Below are 15,076 nucleotides of genomic sequence, written 5' to 3' on the forward strand. Positions count from 1 at the left end.
GCAACTCGAGGAGGCTGTGTTGGGAGAATCTAGTACTTCTAGGGAGAAGGCAGTGGCACCCCACTCCAGTACTCTTGCCTCGAAAATCCCGTGGATGGAGGAGCCTGGTGGGCTGTAGTCCAGGGGGTTGCTAAGCGTCGGACACGACTGAGCGACTTCACTTTATTTTTTCACTTTTGTTCATTGGAGAAGGAAATGGCAATCTACTCCAGTGTTCTTGCCTGGAGAATCCCAGGGACGGGGGAGCCTGGTGGGCTGCTGTCTATGGGGTCGCACAGAGTTGGACACGACTGAATCAACTTAGCAGCAGTACTCCTAGAGTTTGGAGGGCCAAAAATATTGCTTTTTTTCCCCCATGGGCTTAATAAGTAGAGCAGAATGTAGCTGGTTAGAGCTGTCATATAAGAATCTTGGTTATAGGGTTTTTGTTTTAGACCAGTTTTAGAGAGTTCTCATATTTCCCTAAACTCCTCCCCCACTTGCCCCTTTTATTAACATCTTGGATTAGTGTGGTACGTTATTACAGTTGAACCAGTATTGTAATTGCTAAATAAAGTCTGTCGTTTATATTAGGGCTTACTTTTGGTGTTGTGCATTTTGTGAGTTTTGATAAATGTAAAGTGACACATACCCACCATTACAGTCCTATACAGAAGAGTTTCACTACCCTAAGAGTCTCCAGAGTTACACCTGTTTATCCCTTCTTCCCTTTCCACAAACTCCTGGCAACCACTGATCTTTTTAACTGTCTCTTTTTAACCGTCTTTTCTAGAATGCCATACAGTTAGACTCATGCAGTATGTAGCATTTTTAGATTGGTTTCTCTCATTGAGCAATATGCATTTATGATTCCTCTGTCTTTTCATGGCTTGATACCTCATTTGCATTTTAGTGCTAGATAGTGTTCAGTTATTTGTATCAGTTTATTTGTCCATTCATCTTGGTTGCTTCTAAGCGTTGGCAATGAATAAAGCTACTATAAGCATCTGTGTATAGATTTTGAGTGGCCATATTTTCCAACTTGTTTGGGAAAATACCAAATGCTGAATCCTATGGTAAGAGGATCTTCCCCACTCAGGGATCAAACCTGGGTCTCCTACATTGCAGACAGATTCTTTACTGTCTGAGCCACCAGGGAAGCCTCCATCCTTGTATAAAATTTATACAAAATTTTCAGCTCGTGTGAGTAAATACTAATGAGCCTGGTTACTGCATCGTATGGTAAGAGTATATTTAATTTTGCAAGAAACTTCCAAACTGTCTTCCAAAGTGGATGTTCTGCATTCCCACTAGCGATGAGTGAGAGTTTTTGTCCCACTGCAAGAGATGCAGGTTTGATCCTTGGATTGGGAAGGTCCCCTGGAGAAAGAAATGGCAACCCATTCCAGTATTCTTGCCTGGAAAATTCCATACACTAAAGACCCTGATGGGCTATAGTCCACGGGGTCGCGTAGAGTCGGACACGACTGAGCGACTGAACACAGCAGGTGTGTAGTGATGTCTTGTTTTTAATTTGCAATTCGCTCATGACATACAGTGTTAAACTTTTCATATGGTTATTTACATACTATCTTCTTTGGTGAGGTATCTCTTCAGTTCTTTTGCCCATTACAAAACTTTGCTTATAGTTGAGTTTTAAGAGTTCCTTGTGTATTTTGGTTACCAGTTCTGTATCAAATACGTTTTGTAAATATTTTGACTTACTTTGTGGCTTGTCTTTTCAGTATAACTATCATTTACAGAATTGGTTTTAAATTTTCTGTCTTAAATTTATGTTTTTAAATTTACATGTTTTTTACCTTGTTGGGTGCTGGGTTTTTATTTGCTTGTTTATATTTTGAAGCTTTATTATATTATTTTTAAAATTTTATGGTATTGCAGTTTGAAAGATCATAGTTGTCCTTTCTGACCATGGCTGTATATGTAAAATGTTTCCTCCATCTAGAGATCAGATAAGATAAAAGGGCCATCAGTTATTGAGCTCTTCTGTTATGCCAAGTTCTGTGCTAAAGTCTTGGCATATAGGATCTCAATTAATCCTCCGTGTTTTTCACTTTCTGAGATAACTATGTCACATCTTCTTCTGTCTCTTTGTCCTCTTCAGTTTTATATATTGCCATGTCTCATACTTCAGACATTAAAACTAGGCTAAATCTTCATCTTTCCACCTTAAAATTTATGAACCTTTTCGCAGCTGCAGCAACTTTCTCCTTTTCCTTTTTTCCAAAAAGGACAGTTTCCAAAAGAACTGATCTCCTCTAGTCACTCCAGTTGAGCTCTCCCCTTCTGAAATATTTTGTTTTTTTTTTCTTGAACACTTTTTGCCTCTTCCACCTTTCCTTTCTCATTAGATAATTTATCTCTGTATGTAAACTGGGTATCTCCCAGCTAAAACCTTTCTTTACCACTGTATTCTCTTCAAGCTCTGGTTCCATTTCTTTAATTTGTTATATGGCCAACATACAAAGAGTTATCTATATATGCTTTCTTCAATTCTTAAAATTAATTCTGATCTGATTTCTATGCTACTACTCAGCTAAAAATTCTTTTTAAAAATTCATCAAGCAATTCCATATTGCCACAGCTATTTATTGGATGCTTTTCTGACCTCGTCTTTCCTGTCTTCTCAGTAGTGTGGCTATGTCTTCCTCTTGAAATAGTCCCTTCTCTTGATTTCTTCAGTCTCCTGGCAAGTGCAATATTTTTTTCTTTTCCTTTTGTAAGAGTATTTGGCATTCTTGGCACGTGCTTTTCTTTCTTCATCACCAAAGCAGAATAACCACAAAGCAAATTTAAGGCAATGCAGATATGTTCTTGTTAATTCCTTGGTAAAAATGGTGCTTTATTGTGTCATTTTTTTCCCCTATCACTTGTGTGGCTGAATGTTTTTCCATGTTTGTGTTCGTCTTGTGTTCTTTCCTTGGTGAATTGTGCATGTTTATCTAATTATGCTTTGCTGTTTTTCACTGTGACTTGTATAACTCATTCTAATTTGATGCTAATTCTAATGCCATGCTTTTTTATAGACTGCATTCTCTAAGAGTCTGGAAGCAAATGCAGAGATAAATGATCTAATGAGAAAGGAAAGGTGGAAGAGGCAAAATGCGTTTAAGGAAAATGCCCATTCTTCCTTAGGTATCATAGAAATTAATATTTGAACAATTCTTAAGACGTAAGAGTACATTTGTAGTATTCTGTGTGGTTTTTGGCAAACATTTTCCACTTATATGTAATGATCGGCCTATATTTTAGAAGCTGCCTCTTTAGTTTCAGTTAGATTGAGTAGTGGAGCATTTCTTTCCAATTTGGTTTAGTTACATGATTTCTTGGAGTGCAGAACTGAAAGCTCAGTTAATAGGTAATCTAAGAGTATTCCCCTCTCCTCAGACCATTATTGAGTCAGGTGCTGTGACTCTGCCATAACTTTACTGGGGGTTAATTATATGTGTGATATTGTAATTTCTTAGTAATTTTGTGAGAGATAAAAGTTCATTACTATACTAACCTTAAATTTCAGCACATGTCTCAGTCTTAAAGTAGGGACAGTAGTGAACTAATCATATGTTAATAATACCAAACTTACATGTGTTCTGGATTCAAGAATCTTTTTCATGCCTCTGTGCCTTTATTTAGGCTGTTTGCTCTACCTGGAATAATTTCTCTCACTCCTGCTTGGCAGAATTGACTCTGTTCTTTGAGACTCTACTTGGATGGTCATCTAAGTGTTCCTACTTGGATACCACTGATATTCCTGACCATTCTGCATTAACATTTTCTGTTTATATGCCTTTCTTTGTATTGGACTGAAACTTTCTGGAGTGCAGAAAATAAGTCTCATTTTCATATTCTAGTATATAGTATGATGTCTGTCCTGTAACATTCAGTCTACAAGAATTTATTGAAATTAACTGATGAATTAATCATGGCAGATCTAGAAGAAATTGTTTAATACTTTAGGTAAGATAACCAATTAAATGAGAACTAAGTACCTGTACTTTACCTAATGTAATAATTTATACCCAGAACCAAAATAATTACATATTTTTCAGGCAGCATAGTAGACTGGACTAGAGTGAGTGAGAGGTTTCCTGCTGGAGAAGAGAAGGAAAGACAGTGGATCTGTAGAGGAGAATCCTTGCCTGCATGTCCATACTCATTTACCTTAAGTATTACCATTCTTTTCCTGCCCATTATCTATATGTTTAAATATACCAAATATGTTGTCCTTTTTGTGGAAGTGAAGAAGAAAAATAAATAATAGTAGTAATCTAGTATAATAATAACACAGTCTTGAGCTGCTCTAGAGGGTGTAAGGTTCTTAGTCTTCATATTTCTCAGTGCCCATCCCAGAACATCAAATTGAAAAACAAGTTTGAATTTACTAGTAAGTCATGAGTACCATGGATGGTGCCAGAGCTTCTGGAGATCAAAGAAATCACTTGGGTGATAAAAGTAACTTTGATTCTTTGGAACATTTTGGTGGATACACTTCAACAGATAATATGTAACTCCTGTGTGTAATATGATGTGAAGATGTATAAGGCATAATACTACCTTCAAGGTCTTCCCACATGGGGGAGTGTGGGAGTTTGGGTCAATGAAACACACACATAGTATAAAGTATGTGCTGTAAATCTGATAATTCCCACATTTGTTATCAGTGAGAAACGATGAGTATCACAGTCTGGGAAGATAAGGTAGGGAATGAGTTGTTGGTGAAGTTGATGGGTTACAGGTGAAGAGAATAGGCAGAGGCACAAAGGTCAGAAACGAACGTCTGTTTTGAGAACCGTAAGTCTTATTAAACTGTAATTTAAGGTTCTAGTAGGGTTGAATGGAAGATAAATTCTAGGCCATAATGAGGAAGACTGTAAATGAAAAGTAAAGGAGCTTTTATTTAAGTAGTTAAGATGAAGCTCTGGGGGCTTCAGAACTGATTTAGAAAGATGAATCTGCAGGACCATGTTTAAGATACCTGGAAACAGGTATAGCAGTCTTGGCAAGAGATAATGAAGGCTTAAAGTAGAGTGTAGGCAGGAACAATTGAAAGAAAGGAAAGAAAGTAGGGCACAGATAGAAAATAAGTATCATGACAACTGTTAAGGTGTAGGGTACAGAGACGTGGAAAATAGCTGAGGTGATGGAGTAACGATGTTGTTAAGGGAAGTAGGAAGTAGTAGTTTGGGGGAAGGTGATGAGTTATAGATATACTATTATGGTGCATTATATGAGGTGAGGTGCCATGTAAATAGAAATACAAGTTTGGGAGAGATGGAAGGTAAGATGTAAATAATTAAAAAATTCTGTGTTTGGAAGTGATAGCTAAGGAAGGAATGAAACTTCTTTCTAAGGGTTGCAGGTATAGCAAGAAGAGCAGCCTGAAGACAGTCTTTGGAAATAAAGACTTTCTTATCTCTGTAACAGTTGAGTTCCGTCGCTCAGTCTTGTCCGACTCTTTGCGACCCCATGGATCGCAGCACGCCAGGCCTCCCTGTCCATCACCAACTCCTGGAGATCACTCAGACTCACATCCATCGAGTCAGTGATGCCATCCAGCCATCTCATCCTCTGTCGTCCCCTTCTCCTCCTGCCCCCAATCCCTCCCAGCATCAGAGTCTTTTCCAATTAGTCAACTCTTCGCATGAGGTGGCCAAAGTACTGGAGTTTCAGCTTTAGCATCATTCCTTCCAAAGAAATCCCAGGGCTGATCTCCTTCAGAATGGACTGGTTGGATCTCCTTGCAGTCCAAGGGACTCTCAAGAGTCTTCGCCAACACCACAGTTCAAAACCATCAATTCTTGGGCGCTCAGCCTTCTTCACAGTCCAACTCTCACATCCATACGTGACCACAGGAAGAACCATAGCCTTGACTAGACAAACCTTTGTTGGCAAAGTAGCATCTCTGCTTTTGAATATGCTATCTAGGTTGATCATAACTTTTCTTCCAAGGAGTAAGCGTCTTTTAATTTCATGGCTGCAGTCACCATCTGCAGTGATTTTGGAGCCCCCAAAAATAAAGTCTGACACTGTTTCCCCATCTATTTCCCATGAAGTGATGGGACCAGATGCCATGATCTTCGTTTTCTGAATGTTGAGCTTTGAGCCAACTTTTTCACTCTCCACTTTCACTTTCATCAAGAAGCTTTTGAGTTCTCTTCACTTTCTGCCATAAGGGTGGTGTCATCTGCATATCTGAGAATATTGATATTTCTCCCAGCAATCTTGATTCCAGCTTGTGTTTTTTCCAGTCCAGCTTTTCTCATGATGTACTCTGCATATAAGTTAAATAAGCAGAGTGACAATATACAGCCTTGACGTACTCCTTTTCCTATTTGGAACCAGTCTGTTGTTCCATGTCCAGTTCTAACTGTGGTTTCCTGACCTGCATACAGATTTCTCAAGAGGCAGGTCAGGTGGTCTGGTATTCCTATCTCTTTCAGAATTTTCCACAGTTTATTGTGATCCACATAGTCAAAAGCTTTGGCATAGTCAATAAAGCAGAAATAGATGTTTTTCTGGAACTCTCTTGCTTTTTCCAGAGATAAGAAATCAGCATCATGAGGCAAAGAGAAAAAATAACCCAGTAGGAAGGATTAAGCATTGCCTAGATTGGATCTTGGCAATAGGTCACTTTATTCTATGTAAGAATCTTTTCTCATAGCACTATTTATACTAAACATAGCATACATTATAATATTCCTCTATAAACCTATGATTTTTTTTCCTTTATCTAAATTTCTTCTTTTTTTCGGGAACTAAATCCCATCTAAGTAGGAATATCAGATAAATGGGTTGAGGTGCTACATAGTGCCTTTAATGCACAAACTATAACTCTGAAAATTAAATTTGCTTGTAGCAAAAGATAAGAATACTGTCCCAGATGTTTACTTCTGAGAAATTGTTTTTTTAATAATTACAAAATAACCTCGGTTATAATGCTTTTATGTAAAATAAGATGTCATTTATAGGGCTTCTAGGTTAAAGTAGCAACTTTTATATCACTTTTATTGAAATAGATGTATTTGAATTTATTCCAGTTTTTATTGAACACTTTATAGGAAAAAAATCTCAATATATGTGCTGCTGAAGCAAGCACAAAATTCTTAAACTTAGAATATCACCTCTTATAAAATTTGTTGTTGTTTACTTCCTAGGTCATGTCCAACTCTTTGCGACCCCTCCCCCTCCATAGACTGTATGTAGCCTGCCAGGCTCCTCTTCTATGGAATTTCCCAGGCAAGAATACTGGAGCGGGTTACCATTTCCTTCTCCAGGGGATCTTCTCTACCGAGGGATTGAACCCGCGTCTCCTGGATTGCAGGAAAATTCTTTACCACTGAGATACTGGGGAAGTGGGAAAAATACATTAGAAGGAATCAGTAGCAGAATAACTGAGGCAGAATAATTGAATAAGTGAGCTGGAAGACAAAAGTAATGGAAATCACTGCCACAGAACAGAATAAAGAAAAAAGAATTAAATGAGGACAATCTCAGAGACCTCTGGGATTTATATATGTTATAATGCAACAACATCTGCATTATAGGGGTTCCAGAAGGAGAAGAAAAAGATCCTGAGAAAATATTTGAAGATATTATAGCTGAAAACTTCCCTAACATGAGAAAGAAAGCACTCAAGTCCAGGAAGCGCAGAGAATCCCAAATAGGATAAACTCAAGGAGAAACGTGCTGAGACACACATTAATCAATGTGACAAAAATTAAAGATGAAGAAAAAAATATTAAAAGCAACAAGGAATCTTCCATGGAAAAGAAATCTTCCATAGAAAAGTAGACATACGTGAAACCCATCTAATATGGAAAGGCCTCTCATATCTTTGATTCAACAGTTAGCCACAAATTTTTTTGCATACATACTAGGAATAAAGGCATAGCATGAAGTGATTTGAGGGTTGAATTACGTTAATACTATTTGCTTTCAAAAGAATCTCAAAGCTATCTATATAAAAATGGTTGCCTGGAAAGTATCTGTCCAAATATCCATCCCTCCCCTCGATTATTTGAAGTCTCAGATCAGATCAGATCAGTTGCTCAGTCATGTCCGACTCTTAGCGACCCCATGAATCGCAGCACACCAGGCCTCCCTGTCCATCACCAACTCCCGGAGTTCACTCAAACTCATGTCCATCGAGTCAGTGATGCCATGCAGCCATCTCATCCTCTCTCGTCCCCTTCTTCTCTTGCCCCCAGTCCTTCACCAGCATCAGAGTCTTTTCCAATGAGTCAGCTCTTCGCATGAGGTGGCCAAAGTACTGGAGTTTCAGCTTTAGCATCGTTCCTTCCAAAGAAATCCCAGGGCTGATCTCCTTCAGAATAGACTGGTTGGATCTCCTTGCAGTCCAAGGGACTCGCAAGAGTCTTCTCCAACACCACAGTTCAAAACCATCAATTCTTCGGTGCTCAGCCTTCTTCACAGTCCAACACTCACATCCATACATGACCACAGGAAAAACCATAGCCTTGACTAGACGAACCTTTGTTGGCAAAGTAATGTCTCTGCTTTTGAATATGCTATCTGGGTTGGTCATAACTTTCCTTCCAAGGAGTAAGCGTCTTTTAATTTCATGGCTGCAGTCACCATCTGCAGTGATTTTGGAGCCCAGAAAAATAAAGTCTGACACTGTTTCCACTGTTTCCCCATCTATTTCCCATGAAGTGATGGGACCAGATGCCACGATCTTTGTTTTCTGAATGTTGAGCTTTAAGCCAACTTTTTCACTCTCCACTTTCACCTTCATCAAGAGGCTTTTTAGTTCCTCTTCACTTTCTGCCATAAGGGTGGTGTCATCTGCATATCTGAGGTTATTGATATTTCTCCCGGCAGTCTTGATTCCAGCTTGTGTTTCTTCCAGTCCAGCGTTTCTCATGATGTACTCTGCATATAAGTTAAATAAGCAGGGTGACAATATACAGCCTTGACGTACTCCTTTTCCTATTTGGAACCAGTCTGTTGTTCCATGTCCAGTTCTAACTGTTGCTTCCTAACCTGCATACAAATTTCTCAAGAGGCAGATCAGGTGGTCTGGTATTCCCATCTCTTTCAGAATTTTCCACAGACTTAAATTGAAGAAAGTAGGGAAAACCACTAGACCATTCAGGTATGACCTAAATCAAATCCCTTATGATTATACAGTGAAAGTGAGAAATAGATTTATGGGACTAGATCTGATAGAGTGCCTGATGAGCTATGGAATGAGGTTCGTGACATTGTACGGGAGACAGGGATCAAGACCATCCCCATGGAAAAGAAATGCAAAAAAGCAAAATGGCTGTCTGGGGAGGCCTTACAAATAGCTGTGAAAAGAAGAGAAGCGAAAAGCAATGGAGAAAAGGAAAGATATAAACATCTGAATGCAGAGTTCCAAAGAATAGCAAGAAGAGATAAGAAAGCCTTCTTCAGCGATCAATGCAAAGAAATAGAGGATAACAACAGAATGGGAAGGACTAGAGATCTCTTCAAGAAAATCAGAGATACCAAAGGAACATTTCATGCAAAGATGGGCTCGATAAAGGATAGAAATGGTATGGACCTAACAGAAGCAGAAGATATTAAGAAGAGATGGCAAGAATACACAGAAGAACTGTACAAAAAAGAAAAAGACCCAGATAATCACGATGGTGTGATCACTGACCTAGAGCCAGACATCCTGGAAATGTGAAGTCAGGTGGGCCTTAGAAAGCATCACTACAAACAAAGCTAGTGGAGGTGATAGAATTCCAGTTGAGCTATTCCAAATACTGAAAGATGATGCTGTCCAAATGCTGCACTCAATATGCCAGCAAATCTGGAAAACTCAGCAGTGGCCACAGGACTGGAAAAGGTCAGTTTTCATTCCAATCCCAAAGAAAGGCAATGCCAAAGAATGCTCAAACTACCACCCAGTTCCACTCATATCACACGTTAGTTAAGTAATGTTCAAAATTCTCCAAGCCAGGCTTCAGCAATATGCAGACCATGAACTTCCTGATGTTCAAGCTGGTTTTAGAAAAGGCAGAGGAACCAGAGATCAAATTGCCAACATCCGCTGGATCATGGAAAAGGCAAGAGAATTCCAGAAAAACATCTATTTCTGCTTTATTGACTATGCCAAAGCCTTTGACTGTGTGGATCACAATAAACTGTGGAAAATTTGAGTCTACTAAATTTAAATTTAGTAAATTTAAAAAAATTTATAAAATTTATAAAATTTTTATAAAATTTAGTAAATTTAAAAAAAATTATAAAATTTATAAAATTTATAAAAATAAATTTAAAAAAATTCAAAATTTCTGGTTATTCTCTGTAATACATACTCTAATTTAGAGTAATATTTGAAAAGTGTTACTGGCTTAGCTATTTTCTACTTTGAAGTCAAAGGTTGTTGATTTTTAATTCTGTTCAGATTTTTACTTGTTAGGATGGACCAGTGACTTACAAACTCCTTATATACTCAACCATAATCTAGACATTTTTTGATGCTTTTGAGTTGTGGTGCTGGAGAAGACTTTTGAGAGTTCCTCGGACTACAAGGAGATCAAACCCATCAATCCTAAAGGAAATCAACCCTGAATATTCATTGGAAGGACTAGTGCTAAAGTTCCAATACTTTGGCCACCTGATGTGAAGAGCTGACTCATTGGAAAAGACCCTGGGAAAGATTGAAGGCAAAAGAAGGGGACAACAGAGGATGCGATATTTAGGATAGCATCACTGACTCAATGGACAAGAATTTGAGCAAACTACAGAAGATAGTGAAAGGGAGGGAAGGCTGGCATGCTGCAGTCCCTGAGATCACCAAGAGTCAGACACAACTTAGTGACTGAACATCAACAACAATCTGGAAATCTATATGATGTTTTTAAACAAGTATTTATCTTTAACCAGATTTGGTTTCAACTCTCGTTAATTTAAGTGTTAATAAAACAGAGATTACTAAAGATTAGGAAAAAAATCAATACAGTGATTCTTAACTCCTTTCAAGTTAAAGCATTATTTTTTGATTTATTTTAACTACTGCTTCTTCAGAAGAATTTTGCTCCCTCTGGGAGAAATTGTGTCTGGTTTACTGATTCTGAGTCCTGTACTGTGGCAGAAGGCAGAGTGGAATGTAGTGGATTTTGAACAGTTGATGACTACTCAAAGATGGAATGACAGTTAGATAAAGTGATGTAGAGTTTTGGAAAGTGGTTTTATAGTCATTATCTTAATTGATATTCACAACTACTTAGAATATGACATACTATAGTATTAGAACTGAAATGAAGGTAAAGGATTTTGATTCAGAGGCTATGTCCTTTCTACTGAACCATAGAGTCTTTGTGTAGAATTAGGGCAGGAAAATGCTATTTGGCAGTTGCAGCATAGAATATGTAACCTTACTGTTGCTTTGCTTTGTGTTCTTGGAAATAATCGGTTCACCACTTTTTTACTGTGTAGTTTCTGTTTATCAAGTAAGATTTATAAGTCGCTATTTGTCTTCCATAGGGTTATAACACTTAAGATGCTTGGGAAGAAAGGATCCTATTACTATTTCTATTTTATCATGATCACAATTATTACTATTTTATATACTTTATCATTATCATTCTTATTTTTTTGTTATTATTACTTTAATCAGACCATTGCTTTATAGTCACATTGTATATGTTAGAGTGAAAGGAAAGGAAGAACTCAGGAGCGTAGAAAAATGTGCACCGGAATTTACGCATTCAAATCGGTGCAGCCTTTCCAAGCAGCAACCATGAGGCTGTGTGCTTGCTGCCATTTTTCAAAATATCCATCAGACCTCATTTTGTAAACAATGGCTTCAGGATTTTATTTACATCTATTCAACATGAAAACATGAGTGAACTCAAGTCAATTATTTAGTTGTTGGGTTTACATGAATACTGATAATTGGTTTTCAAAGCATTTTAAATTAGTGCATGTAGATTCAGCCACATACTGGTTTGGGTGAGTATTTTTGAAGATTGGATTGATAGAATGGGTTATCTTTGAAGTAATGATTGTTTGTTTGTTTTTCTAGTCAGCGGATAAGCAGCGAGCCCTAGAAGAAACCAAAGCCTACACCACCCAGTCCTTAGCAAGTGTTGCCTATCTGATCAATACCTTGGCCAACAATGTCCTGCAGATGCTGGATATCCAGGCATCCCAACTACGAAGGATGGAGTCTTCAATCAATCACATTTCACAAGTGAGACCACACTGTTTTCCTATTTTGTCCTGAGGAATACATGGTACACACATGCAGTCTGTAGTGCTGGCAGCCTTTATTGTGTGAGTTTACTCACATGTATGATTTGCAAGATACAAACTCAGTATTAGGTTGTTTTGTTTCCATCTTTTTTGTCTCATGATTATCTTCTCTGTGATTTTGATAGAGAAGAAAACCTTAATGGTTTTATTAAAACTCAGTTGTCAAGTTAAAATAATCAAATCAGCCTTGAGTGTGAAATTTTGCCTGGTTTCTTCCAGTTTTTACTGAATTTTACACTTTAAATGTGGTAGCTTGATGAGTTCTTTAAATGCTTTTTCTATTACCTCAGTAATGTAAAGATTAATATAAGTGACCTTATAAAATTATCTTCATATGGAACTTAGAAAAAATAAATATAATACTTTTTCCATTATAAATGTCATGAATATATAGAAAAGAAAAAGTAGAAAAACAAACCCTTTCCCCACTACTCAAACTCTTCCTGTTAATATTTTGGTATATTTTGTCCAATTTTTTTTCTTCTAAATAATTTTTATTTAACATTTAACTGGAATTATCATATGTATGGAATTTTGAACTCTGCTGTTTTAGCTTACCATTACAACAAACATCTTTCCTTGGTGTTATAAGCTCTTCATAAACATTTTCAATGGCTCGATAATGTTTTATATCTATATCATAGTTTTCATACCCATTCCTGTATTTAGGGGCCATTTAAAATATTACTGGTGAAAAACAATTTATAATTTCAAAATACGTTTTTCAAAATACTAACAAAAGATTTTGGTCTTCTTTTTGAGATCTTTGTAGCATTTCTATTTTAGCACTTTGTCATTTGCATAACTTAGTGGTATTCAATACTCTTTAGAACTAAATGATTAGAACTCTTCCGGAATAGAAAGAGTTTTAAAATGTGCATATTATCTTTTTTTATATAAAGAATTCAGAACTCTTCTGAAATTGACCAGTCCATCAGTTTTTCAAAGTCTGATGTTTAATTTATGTAATTAAATTGAATGTATTCCACCTAATCAAATCACTTATGTAAAGTCTACCTTATTTTTCTGTTAAATTCATCAGACCATTCGGAGGGTTTTCTTGTTATTTAATAGTATGTAACCTTAAATCTGAATTTGCCATTCTAAGGGTTTTTTCACATTCCATAAAACTTCAGTTCAGTTCAGTCGCTCAGTCGTGTCTGACTCTTTGCAACCCCATGAATCGCAGCATGCCAGGCCTCCCTGTCCATCACCAACTACTGGAGTTTACTCAGACTCACATCCATCGAGTCAGTGATGCCATGCAGCCATCTCATCCTCTGCCGTCCCCTTCTCCTCCTGCCCCCAATCCCTCCTAGCATCAGAGTCTTTTCCAGTGAGTCAACTCTGCATGAGGTTGCCAAAGTACTGGAGTTTCAGCTTTAGTGTCATTCCTTCCAAAGAACACCCAGGGCTGACCTCTTTCAGAATAGACTGGTTGGATCTCCTTGCAGTCCAAGGGACTCTCAAGAGTCTTCGCCAACACCACAGTTCAAAAGCATTAATTCTTTGGTGCTCAGCTTTCTTCACAGTCCAACTCTCACATCCATACATGATCACTGGAAAAACCATAGCCTTGACTAGACGGACCTTTGTTGGCAAAGTAATGTCTCTGCTTTTGAATATGCTATCTATGTTGGTCATAACTTTCCTTCCAAGGAGTAAGCATCTTTTAATTTCATGGCTGCAGTCACCATCTGCAGTGATTTTGGAGCCCAGAAAAATAAAGTCTGACACTGTTTCCCCATCTATTTCCCATGAAGTGATGGGACCGAATGCCATGATCTTCGTTTTCTGAATGTTGAGCTTTAAGCCAACTTTTTCACTCTCCACTTTCACTTTCATCAAGAGGCTTTTTAGTTCCTCTTCACTTTCTGCCATAAGGGTGGTGTCATCTGCATATCTGAGGTTATTGATATTTCTCCTGGCAATCTTGATTCCAGCTTGTGCTTCTTTCAGCCCAGCGTTTCTCATGATGTACTCTGCATATAAGTTAAATAAGCAGGGTGACAATATACAGCCTTGATGTACTCCTTTTCCTGTTAGGAACCAGTCTGTTGTTCATGTCCAGTTCTAACTGTTGCGTCCTGACCTGCATATAGGTTTCTCAAGAGGCAGGTCAGGTGATCTGGTATTCCCATCTCTTTCAGAATTTTCCACAGTTTATTGTGATCCACACAGTCAAGTAGACAACATATAATTCATTGCTTGTTGTATTGCTGTGTGACTTAGACTTAAAAAAAAAAAAACATGGGTTAGTTTTAGTGAGTGAGAGGTAAATTTTTATTCTGAAAGGACCTCTTGGAGGAAATGGTCAGTGGCATTTTAAATGATGAAATATATGAACTTGGTTTCCTGTAGAAGGGATGTTGACAAATTGCTAATCTAATACAGAATTTTGGGATTTATACATCAGATTCTTAACATTTCTGCATATTTGAAACTTGGGCATAGAACCCAGAAAAGAAATTAAGAAGAAAAGTGCAAATGCCAAAGAGAAATGAATATATTAGAGTTCCTAAAAAGGAGGGACAACTTTTTATTAGTTTGCAAGAGAAAATAGGCGAGATTGTGTGGATAAATGATGATAACAAAATGACAACAAAAGTAATTATCTATGTTCTGATTGGAATTCTGTAATTCTTTGGTAGAAAAGTGTGGCAACTTTAAGGAGGAAAGTGATTGTTATTAATAAACTATAAGAATATGTATTTAGCTTATAAGAACTTTTTCATTTTGAGTATCACATAAATCTATATGATTTAATTAATGGGTCTAATTAATAATATCTTTTAAAGCTAGTCTAATGGAGTAAATAAAAAAT

At 37.3% G+C, this 15,076-nt stretch overlaps 1 protein-coding gene across 20 annotated transcripts in view; it reads left to right on the forward strand.

Annotated features, from left to right (window-relative positions):
- The window catches only part of ABI2 (abl interactor 2), a 101,705-nt gene that overhangs the window by 37,578 nt on the left and 49,051 nt on the right, over positions 1-15,076 (forward strand). For all 20 annotated transcript variants that reach the window (XM_010802184.4, XM_059875819.1, XM_010802185.4 and 17 more), the window contains 1 exon segment: positions 12,023-12,190. In XM_010802184.4, coding sequence (XP_010800486.1) covers positions 12,023-12,190 — 168 coding nt within the window.

The sequence above is a fragment of the Bos taurus genome, chromosome 2 (genome assembly GCF_002263795.3).
Source record: "Bos taurus isolate L1 Dominette 01449 registration number 42190680 breed Hereford chromosome 2, ARS-UCD2.0, whole genome shotgun sequence".
NCBI classification, from domain to species: Eukaryota; Metazoa; Chordata; class Mammalia; order Artiodactyla; family Bovidae; genus Bos; species Bos taurus.